The following is an 18,623-nucleotide window of genomic DNA, read 5'->3' as shown; positions in this document are numbered from 1 at the left end:
GTCCCCATTGTGGTGGATAAGGTGGAGGTGGGCAAGGCCAGTATGGGTGCCATGGGCTATGTTGTGGTGGAGCCCTATAATGGTGGGAGCGAGCCTTCCCAGGTGATGGATGTCGCGAGGAATAGACCGTGTGGCGGTCATCATCAGGAAGGGGAGCGTCCTGAAGAGATAACGGTGATATCGACCTGGGAGGGGATTGCCTTGATGGAGACCTCCCAGGAGAGTAAGAAGTAGAGGGCAGGCATGAATAGTGATGTCTGCTGTGTGGATCTGTCTCTTGTTGGGGCTGATCCCTAGCAGCCTCATCTGGCTGCTTGTCTGGCTGCAGCAGGACCAGTGGAGCATCAGCTGGTGCCAGTGGCTTCAGAGGCTGCCCATCCTTTTGCTGCAGTGCCGTGACTTTAATCGGCACCGCAGCTTTAAGCCGTGCTGTAGCTTTCAGCGCCGCAGAGGCTTGAAGCGGCGCCGGGGCTGGAAGCAGTGCCACACTTTCAAGCGGCACCGCGGTTTGAAGCGGCGCCAGCTTTTCCTGCCATGCTGGCTGCTTGGAGTGCTCCTGGGGCCGCTCAGCTGTTGCATGCCCCGATACCGGCGCGGAGTGGGAGGATCGCCCCGAAGCCTTAGTGGCAGGGGACTTCCCAGCCTGGTGTGCCTCTCCTCTGCGTTTGGGAGAGGAAGAGGCTGGAAGGGAGCGGGATGGAGAGGCTCTCGCTCTCGGGTCATTCCTGGAAGACGGGGGAGGCTCTTGCCGCGATGTTGGTTGTTTCCCCACAGGCTGTAAAGCTTTTTCAAATAGGATCATTCTGAGGCAGAGCTCACGATCTTTTCTGGCTCTCGCCGTCAGGGAATTGCAATGGGTACGTTGTGAGGAGAGTGAGTCTCCCCCAAACAGCGTATGCAGTCTGAGTGACCATCTGAAGCCGGCATCGGGTCCCGGCATTGATCACATTTTTTAAAGCCTGAGGAGCTGGACATGGCGAACTCTCTCCTCCTTCAGCTTATTATATTTATCTTCTATACAGTTATTGTAGTATGTCCATGTGTGGTGTTTTTTTTTTTTTTTTAAATGTGTCTCTTGCTTTGACAGCCGGGAGAACGCCGGTTCACCAGAGTCCCGGTTTGAGGTGAGTTCAAGCCCCCTGAGGGGGGATTTTAATTAAATCTATTTTTCCTATTTCTAGTTTGGTTTTTGGGGTTTTTTTTGTTTAGGAAACAAAGGAGAGACTAACTTGGATAGAACAGGGGAAGGTAACTATGGCTAAAGAACTAAAGGGAAAGTAGTCAGTCTGACAGGGAGCTCCTGGCTGCTCCATCCGCTGACGAGGCGGTTAAAGAGGAACTGAAAGGGAGAGGGTTGAGCTGCGCTCCTCAGGAGGCGGGAAGGGCTCGAGACGCCTCCTGGGCATGCGTGGCTCAACAGGGGAGACTGCTGTACAAAGCTACGATCTGCAGCTCAGGGCGACCCTTCACCTAGAGCGGAGCACCCACGGGGACACTACTCGAAGAAGAACACATATAAAATTGACAAATCAGATTTTAGAACAGAGGGTGGTGAGGGGGGGAGGTTAGTGTCTATGAGATAATGATACTAGGGGTGATAACTGGGGAAGCTATCTTTGCAATGGGTAAGATAATTAGCATCTTGGTTATCCTGCTTCAAAGAGACTTTAACACCAGACTACAAAGGGAAGCCTCAGAACTGTCATTCATGCTTAAATTTGACACTTTACGAATGGGCCTTAGCAAAGATGCTAATTATCTTACCCTCCCACCCTGTTCTAAAATCTAATTTATCAATTTTATATGTGTTCCCTTTTTTTGATTGTATCCCTTTGGTATCTATGGTCATGCCAATTTTCTTCCACAATTAGATCTGAGGAAGTGGGTCTGGCCCACGAAAGCTCATCACCTAATAAACCATCTTGTTAGACTTTAAAATGCTGCATAGTCCTGTCTTTTGTTTGAAGGACTTGGGTCTGTTTAGTCTGCAGAAGCGAAGAGTGAGGGGGGATTTGAGAGCAGCCTTCAACTTCCTGAAGGGAGGTTCCAAAGAGGCTGGAGAGAGGCTGTTCTCAGTGGTGACAGATGGCAGAACAAGGAGCAATGGGCTCAAGTTGCGGTGGGAGAGGTCCAGGTTGGATATTAGGAAAAACTATTTCACTAGGAGGGTGGTGAAGCACTGAAATGGGTTCCCTAGGGAGGGGTGGAGTCTCCATCCCTAGAGGTGTTTAAGTCTCGGCTGGACAAAGCCCTGGCTGGGTTGATTTAGTTGGGTTGGTCCTGCCTAGAGCAGGGGGCTGGACTTGATGACTCCTGAGGTCTCTTCCAGCTCTATGATTCCATGATTCCAAAACCTCCTCTAATGACAGTTCCTCAGATTTGTCACCTACAAAGAATGGCTCAGGTTTGGGAATCTCCAATATCCTCAGCCGTGAAGACTGATGCAAAGAATTTATTTAGGTTTTCTTGCAATGACCATATCATCCTTGAGTGCCCCTTTAGCATCTCGATTGCCCCCTGGGCCACTGCTTGCTTAGCCAGCTATTACTCTGAGGTTTTGGCTAGCTGTTCTTGGATTCTTTGTGGCCTTCCTCGTTAGATGTGGATTCTTCAGCAGACAGTGTTTATGCTCCTTTCTATCTGTCTCACTAGGATTTAACTTCCACTCTTTGAACAACACCTTTTTCTAGCAATGCCAGCTGTTGCCCCAGCTCGCAGCCTGCTCCCTAGGAGGGCAGCTCACATCCCAGGAGCCCTCTTCTGTCCTGTGTGAGCTGGGGCAAGCTATGGCTCCTTGAAGGCAAGGCAGCTGATCAGACCTGTGAGTGGGGGAGGGCCTGCGTGGGCACAGGAGAGGTGCTCAGGAGTGGCCATTGTTCTGGGTAGTACAGCAATGCTGAGGCACCAGTCAGAATCAGGCCCAATGCCACTGGCTCTTTGGGAGAGACGGGTCCTCCCTGGGACTCTCAGGCTCTTTGGGGCCCAGTGCACCTGGGCAGTGAGTGAGCACAGGGATTCCTAGCTGGGTGAAGCTGGAAGCTCCCAAGCTGCCTGGGTTAACTGGCTGTGGGCACTGCCTGCCGGGCCACGGAGAAGCAGGGAGGTGGCGTAGGAGCTACGTGCGTTAACTGGCTGTGGCCACGGCCTGCCGGGCCACGGAGAAGCAGCGAGGCGGTGTGGGAGCTACGTGCGTTAACTGGCTGTGGGCACGGCCTGCCGGGCCATGGAGAAGCAGCGAGGCGGTGTGGGAGCTACGTGGGTTAATCAGCTGTGGGCACAGCCTGCCGGGCCACGGAGAAGCAGGGAGGTGGCGTAGGAGCTACGTGCGTTAACTGGCTGTGGGCACGGCCTGCCGGGCCACAGAGAAGCAGCGAGGTGGTGTGGGAGCTGCCTGGGTCAACTGGCTGTGGGCACAGCCTGCAGGGCTTCAGAGAAGCAGGGAGGCAGCGTGGGGTCTTGGCAACAATCGCAGGTGCCCAAGGTGTGGACAGGTGGCAGTGCCCAGGCAGCCCGGGCTCCAGGGCACACGGGGCTGGCCAGGGGCTCTGGCAAAGGCCAACTCAGAGAGGCTGTTATTGGAAGGAGGAAGGACAGCTGTGGACTGTCTAGCTGAATGCAGCAAACGCCCCTCACTCACCACAAGCAGAGCTCGCTGGCTGGCCAGAGCCCCTTGGATCCTGCTGTCGGTGCGCAGGTCCTGCTCCAGCTGCTCCCTCGATGGCACTGGGTACTGGCTCTTCAGCCGCTGCCCAGTCACCTCCAGACCCCCAATGACCTTCAGATCCAGATGATGCACCAGCTGTGGGTCCTGGCCACACAGCACCTCCGTAGGCAGGCTCTGGAGCAGCGCCTCAGGGGGCTGGGGGCCTCTGTCATCTGCCTCTCTCAGGGCTGGGCACAAGAGGAAGGAAAGAGCAGGCCTCAGACAGCTGCCAGGAGCAGGCACAACGAGGGATGCACGTGGCTCCCTGGCACCTCAGGGGTAGAGGGCAGCAGCTGGCCCCCCTTCCTGGGAGTCCCAGTGGCCGTGCACCATCTGGCCAGGAAGCAGCCGACAGGGACGGGGTCGGGGGGGCAGACCTAGGTGAGGAAGTCACCTACCACTGGGCTGGGCTTTGCACTGGACCACCCCCACGTCTTGACTTCGGTGAGCCTCTGGCGCTGCAGGACTCTGCTCAGGCGGGGTCACTGACTTCTCTTTCCTGGTCCAGGTCACCTGCAGGGAGATCTCGGTGGCTGCAGAAAGGTGCTTGGCCCCGTCCCCAGCCCCTACTGCCAGGACCCTTCAGTCTCCGGGCATGGCCATTCTGACGCCCAGCGTATGGCACTGACAACCCTTGGGTCCCTCACAGCAAGAGCGCCAGGTTTCTGGCCAAGAGCTGCTCACTTAGCTCCAGGGCTGCGGTGGAAACACCCAAGCTCTAGGCATGCTCTCCCCTCAGCAACGGCAGTGCAGCGGGCCCTTTGGCCGGTGGCAGGGTTCCTGTCCTCGGGAGTGGCCCCCACCATTCACGGAGGAAGGGGTCTGCTCAGGCCTAGCTGAGCACCGGCTGGCTTGTAGCTCACGCTGTCGACAGAGGCTCACACTAAGCTCCAGAGGGCCCAGGTTTGGTTCCGCCTGTCAGCGTTCCATCAGCACAGCCCAGGAAGGGACAGCTGCCAAACTGGGAGTCGGGTACCAACCTGCAGGACAGACTCCACCACGGAGTCCAGGGTGCCCAGCAGGCTGGTTTCCAGTGCCTGGCTGGAGGGAAAGGGGACCAGCTGGCTGTCAGTGTCAAACACCAGGTGCACGCGGAGGACAGCCTTCCGTTTGGTACCACTGGCCTGCAGAGGAGAGAGCCAGGACACGGTCAGTCCTAGCCACATGCTGCGAGCACCGCATGCACTGGGTACCCCGGGCGTGGGGTGGGTGAGGTGATGGCCCTGGGGGTACTCTAGGCACACGCTCTTGGCTGTAACATCCCTGGTTCCAGGGTAATCACCTTGTCACAGAATGGCGGGGACTCCCTGACTCCTGCACCCCCCATCTGCAGCCAACTCGAGTGGGGGTTGCTCACAAGCACGGCCTTACTGCAGAAATCAGGGCTTCAAGCCTGGGCATCTCTCAGCACCAGGAAATGAACAAAACACGGAGGCAGTAACCAAAACTCCAAATCATTCAATTCTAAAGGCCCTTGAGGGCTCAGACCTCACCGCACGTGCTGGACAGATGCCCTGAGAGCTCTCGCTGAGTGACACTGGTGACTGAGTACAAGGCATGTGCACCCCAAGATGGGGCACTTCAGACATGCAGGCCACAGCTTCACGGGGAACCAGAAGGGGAGCACAGACTCTGAAAGGGATCAGAGCTGACAAGCAACTCCTCTCCCCCTCGCTCCCAGGGCAATGCTGGGGCAAAAAGGATGAATGGGAGCGTTGGATAAAGAAGTGAGGAGGTGTGGGGAGGCATGGGCAAGTAGTTGGCACTTCTGCATAGGACGGGGGGAGACAGCCTGCAATACTGGATTCAGTGCTGGTATCCACATTTTAAACAGGATGTTGAAAAATTGAAGAATCCAGAAAAAAGCCAAAAACTTATTCAAGAGCTGAGAAAATGCCTTACAGGGAGAGCCATAAAAAGCTCAAATTGTTTAGCATACCCAAAAGAAGATTGAGAGGTGACCTGATTATGGTGTGCAACTACCACCATGGGGAGAAAATACTAGCGGCTACAGCCGTGGTATCCAGCACGCTAGCCACTAGCCACATGTGGCTATTTGGCCGGTTGAGTGTGGCTAGTTTGCTATAGCACTAGCCGCACTAGTGGCTACTGCTTCAGAACTAGGTGGACACCATGGGGCTAGAGGCTCTGTAAGCTAGCAGAGAAGGGCAGGACAAGAACCAATGGCTAAAAGCCAGACACATTCAGATTGGAAGTAAGGCCCAAATGTTTAAAGAGCCCTCATGATTAACCAGTGGACCGCATTCCCAAGAGAAGTGGTGGTTCCCCTGTGATGGTGGCCAAGCAGAGAGCTCTGGCCAAGGTCCCAAGGCCTCAACTGAATACTGACAAATACAAAGCTGCACTCAGCTTCTGGCTTGCCCAGGGTTAGCAGTGAGACTAAGTATTAGAATTCTCCAAATCTTCACTGAACTCTTGTAGCTGCAGCATGCATTCATCTGGCCTGAGGGCATGTCTCCACTGCAGGCTGGACCTACGGGCAGCGATTGAGCCAGTGGGGGTAGAGATGAGACAAGTTGACTGCTGGGTGCCCTCCTGCCGACTGCGCTACTCCACCAGCACGAAACGAGGAAGTGGAGTCAATGGGAGAGCACCAGCTGCTGACTTACTGCTGCCAAGACACCAGCCAGTAGCTCTGTGTATGCTGACTTGTCAGTAATGCAGACAAGGCCTAAGATACCTGCGCAGGGCAGGGTCCCAAATTTGCATGGTTAGGTTCTAGGCCTGTGAAACACCAGCCAGGAGAGATGCCTTGATTCACTCGTGTGCAATGCTGGTCTCCAAGCCTGACACACAAGAAAGGCCACTGACATCAGACAGAGAAGAACAGTAAAGAAGACAAAAGACTTAATTTCTCGGCCTCCCACCCCGCCGTGAAGATAAATCTTGCAATTGAATCCTAGAATCCCAGGGCTGGAAGAGACCTCAGGAGGTCATGAAGTCCAGCCCCTGCCCAAAGCAGGACCAACCCCCACCTACATCATCCCTGTTTATGACAGCGCTCCAGTCATGCAAGTCATCCCACCAAGTCTCCGTTACTCCAATCAAATCATGGTTCTTTGACTGGACCAGGGCTTCTAATTCTTCCTGTTTGTTTCCCAGGCTTCTTGCATTCGTGTACAAACACCTTAGATACCCCAGTTGCTTGCCCGACCTTCATCCAAATTAGGGGTCCTCTCTCGTTCCTCGTGTTTCTTCCCGGTATCCGACTTCCTCACTTACCTCAGGGCTTTGGTCACCTTCCCCCAATTAACCTAGTTTAAAGCCCTCCTCACTAGGTTTGCAAGCCTGCCCGCGGAGATGCTCCTTCCTCTCTTGGTTAGGTGGATCCCATCTCTTCCTAACAATCCTTGTGCCTGGAACAGAGTCCCATGGTCGAAGAAACCAAAGCCCTCTCTCCAACACCACCTGCGTAACCATGCACTTCCTCAATTCAACGATCCCTACCCGGACCTTTTCCTTCAACAGGGAGGATGGACGAGAACACCACTTGCGCTTCAAATTCCTTGATCATTCTTCCCAGTGCTACTTGATCTGCTGTGACCCGCTCAAGGTCATTCTTGGCCGTTTCGTTAGTTCCTACATGGAAAAGCAGGAAGGGGTAGTGATCTGAAGGTTTAATCACTCTCGGTCACATCCTGAATGCGAGCTCCTGGTAAGCAGCACACCTCTCGAGATTCCAGATTGATGACTCAGTCCCGCTTAGGAGGGAGTCCCCGACCACCACCACCCCTCGTCCTCTTTTGGTAAAGAAGGACTACGCATCCCATGCCTTCCACTAGATGGTGTTCCCTTCTCATTTCTTCCCTGAGAGGACCCTGCCAAAGCATTCTCCACTGCAGTGCCTGTGGAGAGAGCCTGAAAGCAGTTCCTTACCTCTACAGGACTGGGAGATACCTGAGTTCGCCGCCTTCTTCTAGACTCTAGAGGTTACATGCTGCCAGTTTTCTTCCTTGTCCTGTACTGCCCTGACTGGCTCTTCAGCCTGTTGTGGCTGCAGGATTAAACGCTGCCTTCTATCGAGGAAGTCTTCGTCCTCTCTGATGGAATGTAGAGTTGATACTTGGGCCTCGAGTCCTCTAATAGTTTCTTCCAAAACGGTGACCAGCTTGCACTTAGTGCAGATGAAATCCCTTCTTTGTTCGGGGAGGATGACAAACATGGCACATGCTGTGCAGGTAACAGCAGAAGACCTATCACCATCCATCCCTGCCTTCCTTTGGAGAGATTCCTCAGATATTATTCAATGTCTCCTTGAAGGGCAGGAGTGCAGTGAAAAGATTTTAAAGAACGGTGAGTGTCCCCCTTTCTACTCCCCTTCCCAACTCCCTGTTCGCAAGTTCCCTGGTCACTGACTCACTCCTTTATAAAGCCCTGGACTGCCTGACAGCCCCTCTCCCTGATTAAGGCTCAACCAATGAGCAGAGGCTTCGATTTCAAACCCTGATTAGAAGCTCACAGCTTCCACCTGCCAGCCACAGCACACACTCCCGGGGGGGAGGAGGGTGGAAGGGGGGAAAAAAAAGCCCAAACAGTCAAACACAAGCTCAGCACACAGCAAGAAACCCCCAAACACACCACACACACTACAGACAGCCACTTCCCTCAAGGGTCCTGTATTAGCTTCCTCCTTCACCAGGAGAAATCCCTCGCAAAACTCCTTGTTTGCAGTTGTCATGATTCTGAGGGTTAGCCAGCAGCTTGGGGATTAAGGGGTTAACTACACCTAGCCAGGTGGAGTGACCAATAGGAATGTAGGTGGGACTTTTCAAACTGGGACAAAGGAATTTGGGGTTTTTTCCTTTCTCCCTTTTGTCTCTGGGGGAGAGGGGTCTGCAGCTACAGAGAGGGACAAGCATGTCTCTCTCTCTCTCTCCAAGACACCATTCTTCATTTTCTGTAAGTAGGGTAAGGGTTAGGCAGTTTCGTTAGGTTTTATTGTTTTAAGGGTTGGGGATGGGATCTGAGATCTGGCACTGGTTAAAGATGTTTTGGCTTGTTCTTTGTAACTAAGTTCTAGGCCCATGGAGTTTCTCTGTGAGTATATTTTGTTACCTCCCTATCTAGTCATTATGTTTGCAACAGGAATATTGTTGTAATAATAAAAGTTCTTTCTTTTCTTTTATTAACCTGGCAGTGGTTAATTGTGTGCCTTGATTTTTATCTTAGGGGTGAGATTTCCCAAATGATCTTCCCCCTGATTTCTTTATCAGCATTTGGGTGGTGGCAGCGGAGGTTTTATTCCCAAGATCTAGGTTTTTTAAGATTTTGGGGGAAGTTTTATACCAAAGCCTGGTAGATAAGGCTTTGGGGTACACTTGCTGGCCCCCACTTCTGCATTTATCATGCCAGAGTGGGGAAGGAGCCATGACAGCAGTCACCATTCGCTCCTGGGTCACCTGTTTCTTCTCTAACAGAGCCGTTGATCACTACCTGTTGAGCCCAACAATCTAGCCGGCTTTCTATCCACCTTACAGTGCATTTATCCAATCCATACTTTTTTAACTTGCTGGCAAGAACATTGTGGGAGACTGTACCAAAAGCCTTGCTAAAGTCAGGGTATATCACGTCTACCACCTTCTCCATATCCACAGAGTCAGTAACCTTGTCACAGAAGTCAATCAGGTTCATCAGGCATGAGTTGCCCTTGGTGAATCCATGTTGACTATTGCTGATCATTGTCCTCTCCTACAAGTGCTTCAAAATGGATTCCTTGAGGATCCCTGTGACGAAGTGTGAGGGACTCACCGGGGTCTGTCCCCGCATCCGCAGCCAGACTTGACTCAGCCAGCAAGTAGAACTAGCACAGACTTCTAGTTATAGGACCCACAAGCATTCAGCCCCTTGAGGCTCCCTGCTCCCCAAGCCTGCCAAAAATTCAACTCACCCCCAGCCACTGGTCCCAGCTGTGTAGGCAGCTCCACCTCCTCCTTCGTTCAGATTCCCAAGCAAAGTATCTGATTCTCACTGGTTGCATCTTCCCCAGGCCAGCCTGAGCCATTCCCTGTGTGCCTTCCCTCAGTTCTCCCCTAGAGATCCCACCCCTGCTGGGCACTGTACACACACACACACACACACACAGTCACTACAGAGCAGCACAGGACAGTGCGAATCACACACAGCACAACAAAGCACACAGTGAACACAATCCCCACTACGTCATAATCCCCTCCATGATTTTTCCAGGGCCTGAGGTGAATTCCTCCCATAGCTCCAAGGCCTGGCCCTTCCCCCAGCCTTGGCTGTGACTCTGTTCCTAGCCTGGCGCAGAGGCTGGGAAGGAGGGCAGGACTGGGAGTGTAGCTGCACCTGGTCACATGCCCAGCTGCCAGAACACCCCGTTAGTCTGGCTGCAGCTCCACTCCTACCCTGTGTTACCCCTAGTCCTAGCTGCAATCCCAGCCTCAGCCCCTTCCCTTGTCTGTCCCACACAACCATGGCTCCAAGGGGGCAGGGCAGGGAACGCACACCTGTATCCCGTTATTGGATTCATTTCACGAGGCATACCTGCGCCAGTCGACAAAGGCTTCCTTGTCGACTGCGGCGCGTCCAGACTGCCCCGATCTGCCGACAAACAGCTGATCATCAGCTGGTCGGCTCAGCGCAGCAGCCATTTAAATTTAAATCAAGCCGTGATTATTTAAATCGCCGCTTCATTTCCCTCTGCCGATCAGCCTAATCTACATGGCTCCATCGATGGAGCCATGTAGTTTAGACACACCCAAGATGGCTCAATACACACCTGAGGAATGCGTCTGGAAACCTGCAAACCAGCCAGTATCTCATGGCTGCCGGCATGTGAATCATGCATCATGTGACCAGCTCCAGTTTGGGAGACACCAGAGCTATCTAAGTGCCATGAGGTGTCTCCATCTTGTCTTTAATCTTGCTGCTGATCCCAGATGCAGCCTTGCGAGGGGCAGCGAGCGGGAAGGAGGCCGACCCATCCTGGGACTGCTCAGCTGGTAGTTTGGAACATCTCTGCTGAGAGCCTGCATTGAGAACTGGGAGACTGGTGCATGTGACGTGTTCTTAACAACCTTACTCTCCACCTTTTCTTTCTTCTGTTAATAGACCTTTAGATTGTGGATTCTACAGGACTGGCCCGGCAGGATCTTGTGGGGAAGATCCAAAGTGTGAACTGACCGGGGATCTGGGGCTGGTTCTCTGGGACCAGAGAACCCATTCGGGGTAGGTGAGATCGGGTTCTAGAACCCCTCCCCTGTGCGCAAGCCCAGGGCTGATTGTGGCACAGGAGAGCTGGGGTATCTGAGGGGTTTTGCTCATGAGGTTCCTGCTGGCTGGATTGGCAGCTGAAGTGCTCGGTGTGGCTGGTGTGTGGCCTGTTTGGAGGTCTCCAGTCGGGGGCTGTAGGCAGCCCTGCTTTTGAGCACTTCGCCCTGAGCGGACGCCCTCGGCGGCGCCCAGACCCGGCCCGGTCCGTCACAGGGCACTGGGTTCAGCACAGGGTAACTGGGAGGAAGTCTCTGGACTGTGCTATCAGCCATTCTCTCTGACAGAGTGAGCAGGAGACAGGCCGATGCAGCAAGCCTCAGGCTTCCTGTCATTCCTGACTCACCATCATGACATTGTTGACGAAGGCCGTGACCTCCTCCTGCACGATGGAGACCAGATTCTGGCAGGTCAGGAGGTTCACCAGCTGGGCCAAGCTGCCCAGCCTCTGCATCCAGAACTCTGCTTCCTTCAGCCTGTTCTCTAGGTCCTGGTAGCAGACTCTCTGCTGATACAGGGACTCCTTGGTGATGTACAGCTTGTAGCTCTGCACCTGGGTCTGCAGCCCGTGCACCATCTTGTAGGTGTCGTCCCGCACCTGCAAGGACATGGACACAAGAGGGCTGAGAAGGCAGGTTCCCTGAACAGAGCCATTTCTCTGCCAGGGCTCAGGGTGGGATGGGCAAGGAGCCCCACATTGTTCAGAGAGACTCTGGAAGCCTTGAACTGCAGGCTCCATAGAGCAGGTAGCGGGTGAGAAAAGCCTGTGGATGGGACCCCACAACTACTCCTCTCCCAGCACTGGAGGAGCACTACAGGGAGCAGGACAGGAGCACTGGCTGTGGAGATCCTAGCTACTTCAGTCCCAGCCACCCTCAGCAGGGGGCGCTGCAGGGATCATGGCAGAAGCAGAGGCCGCAGGGTGAAACCTCCAGCAGGGGGTGCTGCAGGGAGCAGGGCAGCAGCCATAAAGCCCCTGTATTCTGGACCAGCCCCTCCTGGAAGCGGGGGCAGCTGCCTATGCTGCCATTCCTTCCTCCCAGCTGCAGCAGCATCACAACTAGTGCCAGGAAGCTCTATCCCTGCAGTTCCCATTGGCTGGGAATCATCTCCAATGGGAGCTGTGGGGGGGTGGGGGGGCAATGTCTGCAGGTGAGTGCATGACAGCACAGAGCCACCTGTACCTCCACCACCAAACAGGAGCTGCCCCAGATAAGGGCCCTGCACCCCAATCTTCTGCTCCATCCCCGAGCCCCCATTCGCTACTCTAGCTGCCTATTAGACCCCACACCCTAACCCTGAGCCCCCTTCTGCATCCTAACTCCTAAATCCGAATAGCTATGCTTACCTGCATGCCTCCAGCTTCCATCCCGGACACAGCACGAGCCATTGTCTACGGCCAAGCACTGAGGTACAACTGCACATGCTCCAACCCCTCAGACAGAGACCTACACCTACAAGATCTTCAACAAGCATTCTGTAAACTGCGATACCCACACGAGGAAGTGAGAAGACAGACTGACAGAGCCAGACGTGTACCCAGAAGCCTCCTGCTACGGGACAAGCCCAAGAAAGAAACCAACAGAACACCACTGGCCATCACCTACAGTCCTCAGCTAAAACCTCTCCAATGCATCCTTAGCGATCTACAACCCATCCTGGACAATGATCCCTCGCTTTCACAGGCCTTGGGAGGCAAGCCAGTCCTCACCCATAGACAACCCGCCAACCTGAAGCATATTCTCACCAGCAACTATACACCGCACCATAATAACTCTAACTCAGGAACCAATCCATGCAACAAACCTCAGTGCCAACTCTGCCCACATATATACACCAGCAACACCATCACAGGACCTAACCAGATCAGCCATACTGTCACTGGTACATTCTCCTGCACATCCACCAACGTAATATATGCCATCATGTGCCAACAATGCCCCACTGCTATATACATCGGCCAAACAGGACAGTCCCTACGTAAAAGAATAAATGGACACAAATCAGATATTAGGAATGGCAACATACAAAAACCTGTAGGGGAACACTTCAATCTCCCTGGACACACAATTGCAGATCTAAAAGTAGCCATCCTGCAGCAAAAAAACTTCAGGACCAGACTTCAAAGAAAAAATGCTGAGCTACAGTTCATCTTCAAGTTTGACACAATCAACTCTGGATTAAACACAGACTGTGAATGGCTCGCTAACTACAAAAGCAGCTTCTGCTCTCTTGGAATTCACACCTCCAGATCAGCTGCTAGAAGTGGGCCTCATCCTCCCTGATTGGATCCCCCTCGTCATCTCCAGCCTGATCCTGGCCTGCATATTTATTCCTGCCTCTGGAAATTTCCACTACATGCATCTGACGAAGTGGGTCTTTGCCCACGAAAGCTTATGCTCCAACATTTCGGTTGGTCTATAAGGTGCCACAGGACTCCTCGCCGCTTTTGTATTTCAAATGTTTGCTTCTGGGAGATTATCAATGGGCTTCCCCCACCTATTGTGAGAGGGTAGCTAGTCAAGTGACTAGCAGCACTTCACTGACACTGCCCCTCACGTGGTACCAATCCACAGGGCTTGCCAAGCGGTGGCGAACCCCACTCACCAGCTGCGTGGTTCTGTGTTCTGTGCAAGAGGGCTTTTTCCCGAGCGGGAGCGGGAAAGTATTTGCGCAAGAAGTACTGATTTTGTACATTATTAAGTCAGTGTTCTTGCGCAAATTCAAGCGGCCAGTGTAGACAGCTGGCAAGTTTTTGTGCAAAATCTTGCCAGTTTAGATGCACCCCGTCTTTCAGCAATTCGCCCTGATTTGATCGTCTCACTGGTACCTCAGAAACTTGACATTTTCTAACTGCATCCCCTCACCCCGGGCACTGTACACATATTCCAAACCCCTCGACTCCACCCCCCACAGATGGTCCATGCTCGGAATGATTTGCGTTATGTGCACTAGGGATGTTAAATATCGGTTAACTGAATAGTTGAGTAACCTCGGTTAGTCGACTACTCTCTAGTCCGCGGGGGCAGAGGCGGCAGCTGCTGTAACAGGGGCAGCAGTGCAGGGTATCAGGCGGGAGCTGGGCCACGAGGCAAGCCAGTTTAAACCCAGATGCCCTTGGGGACCGGTTGCCTGTTGCCCAGTGGTGGTGCCTCTGATATGGCAGCTGACCATGTCCAAGGCGGATCTGAGCTCCTGGACCTGGCATGAGCTGGAACTGAGCCAGGCTGCCTGCCTGCCTGGCTCCTAATACACTTTCAATGCACGGCCTCAGCAGGAGTAGGATCTGGACCTGGTGTGAGCCAGAACTGAGCTGTGCTGCTGGCCAGCCTGCTAAAAAATGTCCTGGCAAGGATGGGGGGAGGGCAATGCGTGTCGTCTGCAGCATACACCTCTACGCTTTGGCTTATCCGTGAATTGACTTCACTATTACACCCCCATGTGCACCACTATTAAAGTTATGTGTCGCTGCAGGTGATTTCAAGTATTCACCCCTGGTTTCTAGGGATCAAAAAGCACTTGATGCTGGCAGTAAATCCCTCAAACTCTGTGTATTAGGATTCTGGGGGGAAGTTGCTGTAACCAGTGCCTGGAGAGGTAGGTTTCAAGCTCTCTTCGAGTGCCAGAGTGGGGAACAGCCCTGTGTGACGTCGTGGGGGTAGTGTCAGTCAGTCCTTGCTGTGTGTGTGTGAGAGGCTTAGCATGACCCACTGCTGATGGGTGTTGGGCCCAGACACCTGGGGGCCAGACACAGGAGATAACTCCTGACCAAAAAGAGACACAAAGGGCAGGCAGGGCTGCCCAGGCTGGCGGGGAGAGTCGCTGAGGAGTCAGTCTGGTCAGGGCTAGCAGGAAACAGGAGGCTTGGAGCAGGGAAAAGAGGGTGAGGGGCCCAGGAGCCCTTCCCCCCCGAGAGGAATAATGCTGTCTGGCCTGTGCTCACATCGATAATAAGCTGCGCTGTGTCTCTGAACCAATAAACCTTCGGTTCTACCTGCTGGCCAAGAGACATGTCTGGCTGTGGATGGGGTGCAGGGCCGGGGCCCCCGATACAGTAGTAGCAGAGGATGGTTTGACTGCACCCATGGATGGAGCATCCAGCAGTGAGTGGGGCGCAGGAGAAGGAAGGGGGCTTGCAAGAGCCAGGCGCTGGAGGCAGAGAAACAGTTCCAGGAAGTGGAGGGGCAGGCGGCTTAACCCAAGTGTGGCGTCGAAGGAGTGTTCTCCAGGACGGGGAGCGGCGCTCGAGGAGGCTGGAATACTCAGGGGTTCTTCCTGGGAATCGTGGGGCACTGCAGCATCGGCCGGTGTGTCTGCACCCGGGGAACGACAGGGAGATGGCCTACAGGCGCTGTGGAACTGTGCAAGGAGGGGGGCCTGCCCGTGGGGAAATTGACCAGCTAGTTGCCCAGCTGGAAGAGAATGATCGTTCCAGGGGGCTGGATCCTGTCCCAGCTGGGAGCAGCCAGACACCCCTAGGGAGCGTTTCAGGCTCTGAGACAGGAAGGGCTGGAGGCCGCCAGACTTCACCAGCAGCGGATCATCCTGGGCGTGGTCCTCCTCGGCAGAGCTGCGAGGGCTGGAGAGTGAGCTGTGGCTAAAGGAATTGGAAGCACAAGAAAAGGAGCGCAAGGATGGTAGGGAGCAGCAGCAGCATGAGTGGGCCATGGCAGAGCCGACAAAGAGTGGGGCCCCGGCTGCAGTGAGTGGCCCAGGGGCGCAGGATGGCAGGGCACTGGGAGAGGTTCGTGCTGTCCCAGTGGAGGGATGTGGGGGACCCGGATGGATTCCTTAGCTCCTCTGAGCGAGCCTGCGAGCTGCACCGGGTCCCCCAGCCGACTGGCTCCAGCAGCTCTCCCCCGGAAGCTGGAGGGCTGCAGCCGGGGGATACGGACGGGTCACACAGGCCCTGCTGCATGAGTTTGGGATGACCCCTGAGGCGCAGGCCCAAGTTCCAGGAGGCGCAGAAGGGCCCTGAGACCTACACAGACCTGGCCTCCCGCCTGCTGCAATACGTCCACAAGTGGGGGTTGGGGCTGGGGCCCAGACCGCAGGGGACCTGGCGACGCGGATGGTCCTGGGACGGTTCTATGAAATGTGCTCTCCCGACCTGAGGCTGCGGCTGAAGGACAGGGAGCCAGAGAACGCCCACAGAGTGGGGAAACTGGCTGATGAGACCACAGACAGCCAGTCCGGGGGTGAAAGGAGTCATGTTACCGGAGTTTAAGGGAAGCAGCCAGGTCACCGCTGCACCCCTGGGGGGTGTTTGCCCCAAAAGTGGGTACAAAGGGGCCCTGTGAGGTGTCAAACAAAAGCTACTTTCTTCTGAGTCTGTGTCTGCTCTTCATAGATCGGTTCCTGTCCGTGTGGAGTTAGGAATATGGACTCTGTGTGGAGACGGGACGTTTCTCTGCATGTGGTTGAGCAATGGGCTCAGCCTATGGACATGATAATTAGCAAGGCTCCAGGGACAACGGGCCTCCTAAGTACCAGAGACCCACCTGGGAAGGAATCCAGGTGCCTGGCCAGAGACCATGTGACTGTCTCCAGCTTGGAAGAAGCCGGGCGGGGGGGGGGAGATAAAGATGTCATGTGGCCGACTCCATCTTGGTCCTCAGATCTGCTCCTGACCCCAGATGCGGCCTCACAGGGAATCACGAGCCGGGAAGAACTGTGGGCCCATCTGGATACAGGATATACACCAAGGACTTCTAAGCCAGCAGCTGTAACATCTCTGCTAGAGCCTGCCTCGAGAACTGGGAGATTCGATGCATGTAACGTACGATCCTTTAACAACCTCACTCTCAGGCTTTTCTTTCTTGTAATAATAAACCTTCAGATGGTAGATTGTAAAGGATTGGCCCAGCGTGATTTGTGGGCAAGGTCCAGAGGGCAAATTGACCAGGGATCTGTGGCTGGTTTCTTGGAACTGGACAGAACATGTTCGGGGTAGGTGGGATTGGGCTCTAACATCCCTCATCTGTGTATGAGGCCCAGGGCCATCTGGGGCACGGATATTGCTGGGGTGTGGGAGGGGTTTGCTCAGGAGGCTTCAGGCAGGCAGCTGAAGCGCTCTGTGGGACTGGTGTGTGGCCTGTTTGGAGAGGTCACCAGTCTGGGGGCTAAGAAGACCCGAATTTGAGCAATTCGCCCTGAGCGGACGCCCTCAGCTGTGCCCAGACCAGCCTGGTCCGTCACAAAAGGGAATCCTGGAGAGACTGGTTTGTGGCTCTGCAATTGGGGGGGAAGCGTCTACGGGGCAGGTCCAGAATGGGGGGGGCCAGCAATCCTGCCCGCAGAGGGTCAGCCAGTACCTGGGCAGACCAGCTGCCCCGGCAGCACCTGCTGCACCTGACCTGCCATCGCTGTGGGCCAAGGGGCCACAAGTGAGCTCAATGCCCCAAACTCCCAGGCAGGCTCCACAACCCGAGAGCTCAGCCCCTGGGGGAGGCGGCAGGAGAGGTTCCTGTGGGACAGGGGATTCCCGTACCGGGAACGGCTCCCCCCCGGGAAGGTGCGGTTGTGGGGGGCCCAGCGGCAGCTGGTGGTCCCCCAAAGGTATCGCCACAGGCTGCTGACCTGGCCCACGACGTCCCGTTCTCGGGACACCGGCGGGAGCTGCTGTACAATTTTTCCTGGCCGGGGATCTTTGCGCCGTGCAGCGGCACTGCCAGGCCTGCGACTCCTGCCAGCGGGTGGGGAAAGCCCGAGATAGGAGGAAAGCTGCCATGGGGCCAGAGGGTGGCGATGGATCCAGCGGGGCCCCTCAGCAAGGCCCGGATGGGGAAGACAGACGTCCTGGTGGTGGTGGATTTTGCTACTCGCCACCCTGAGGCCGTGGCTCTGCCCTTTACTGAGGCAAACACGGTGGCAGACACACTGCACTGCTGGCCACTCTCAGCAGAGTGAGGTTCCTCACGGACCAGGGCTCCAACTTCGTGTCAACCGTGCTCCGGTCTCCTGGCCCTTGACGTATGGCTCCCGGTCCAGCGGGCCAGTGGGGACGTTCCATGGGACACGGAAGCAGATGCTAAAGACCTTTATGCATCTGCACCTGCAGGACTGGGACAAGTACTTGCCCCACCTGCTGTTTGCACCCAGGGAGATGCCCCAACGGTCCACTGGGTTTCCCCGACTGAGCCATGGTGCAGAAGGGGGAGGGGACCCCCGGGCCTGCTGAGAGAGTTGCGGGAGGGAGAGGCTTCCCCGGATGGAGAGTCGGGAGTAGAGAATGTCCTGGCTTTCCAGGAAACACTTGCTGAGTTCATGGGCCTGGCCACAGAGACCCTGGGCAGAGCCCAAGAGAAGCAGAAGGGTAGGTACGACCGCAGCGCACGGGCCCGTGCCTACGCCACGGGGGCCAGGGCCTGGCTCTTGTTCCCATGCAGAAGAACAAGCGGCAGGTAGCCGTGGACGGCCCCTTCAAAGTCATCCAGCAGCCGAACAAGGTGGAGCAGGCTCCAGCAGGACGCCGCCATTGGGGGCCCAAGCTAAGGGGAGCGCCAATATCACAGCGGCTGCTTTATCCCGGGGTGGGGATCTGAACCTCCCCAGGCCACCGGCCGAGTGGCCCCGCTCAGTTCGGTTTCAAAGGAGGAGAGATGTGAGGTAGCGGGGGTGGGTCAGTCAGTCTGTGCTGTGTTGGACTGTGTGTGTGTGTGTGAGG

The 18,623-nt window shown here is 55.2% G+C and overlaps 1 protein-coding gene across 1 annotated transcript in view; it reads right to left on the bottom strand.

The window, feature by feature from the left end:
• The window catches only part of DNHD1 (dynein heavy chain domain 1), a 274,296-nt gene that overhangs the window by 217,028 nt on the left and 38,645 nt on the right, over positions 1 to 18,623 (bottom strand). The window contains exons 7-10 of the mRNA XM_089775427.1: positions 11,304 to 11,555; positions 4,684 to 4,827; positions 4,102 to 4,216; positions 3,638 to 3,891 (exon numbers count right to left, since the gene is read on the bottom strand). Of these exons, the coding sequence (XP_089631553.1) occupies positions 3,638 to 3,891; positions 4,102 to 4,216; positions 4,684 to 4,827; positions 11,304 to 11,555 (765 nt within the window). The remainder of the gene's footprint in view (positions 1 to 3,637; positions 3,892 to 4,101; positions 4,217 to 4,683; positions 4,828 to 11,303; positions 11,556 to 18,623) is intronic.

This window comes from Pelodiscus sinensis, chromosome 1 (assembly GCF_052426305.1).
Source record: "Pelodiscus sinensis isolate ZL-2025 chromosome 1, ASM5242630v1, whole genome shotgun sequence".
Classification (NCBI taxonomy): domain Eukaryota; kingdom Metazoa; phylum Chordata; order Testudines; family Trionychidae; genus Pelodiscus; species Pelodiscus sinensis.
The sequence above is the reverse complement of the archived record's forward strand: the minus strand, read 5'-3'. Positions and strand labels throughout refer to the sequence as shown.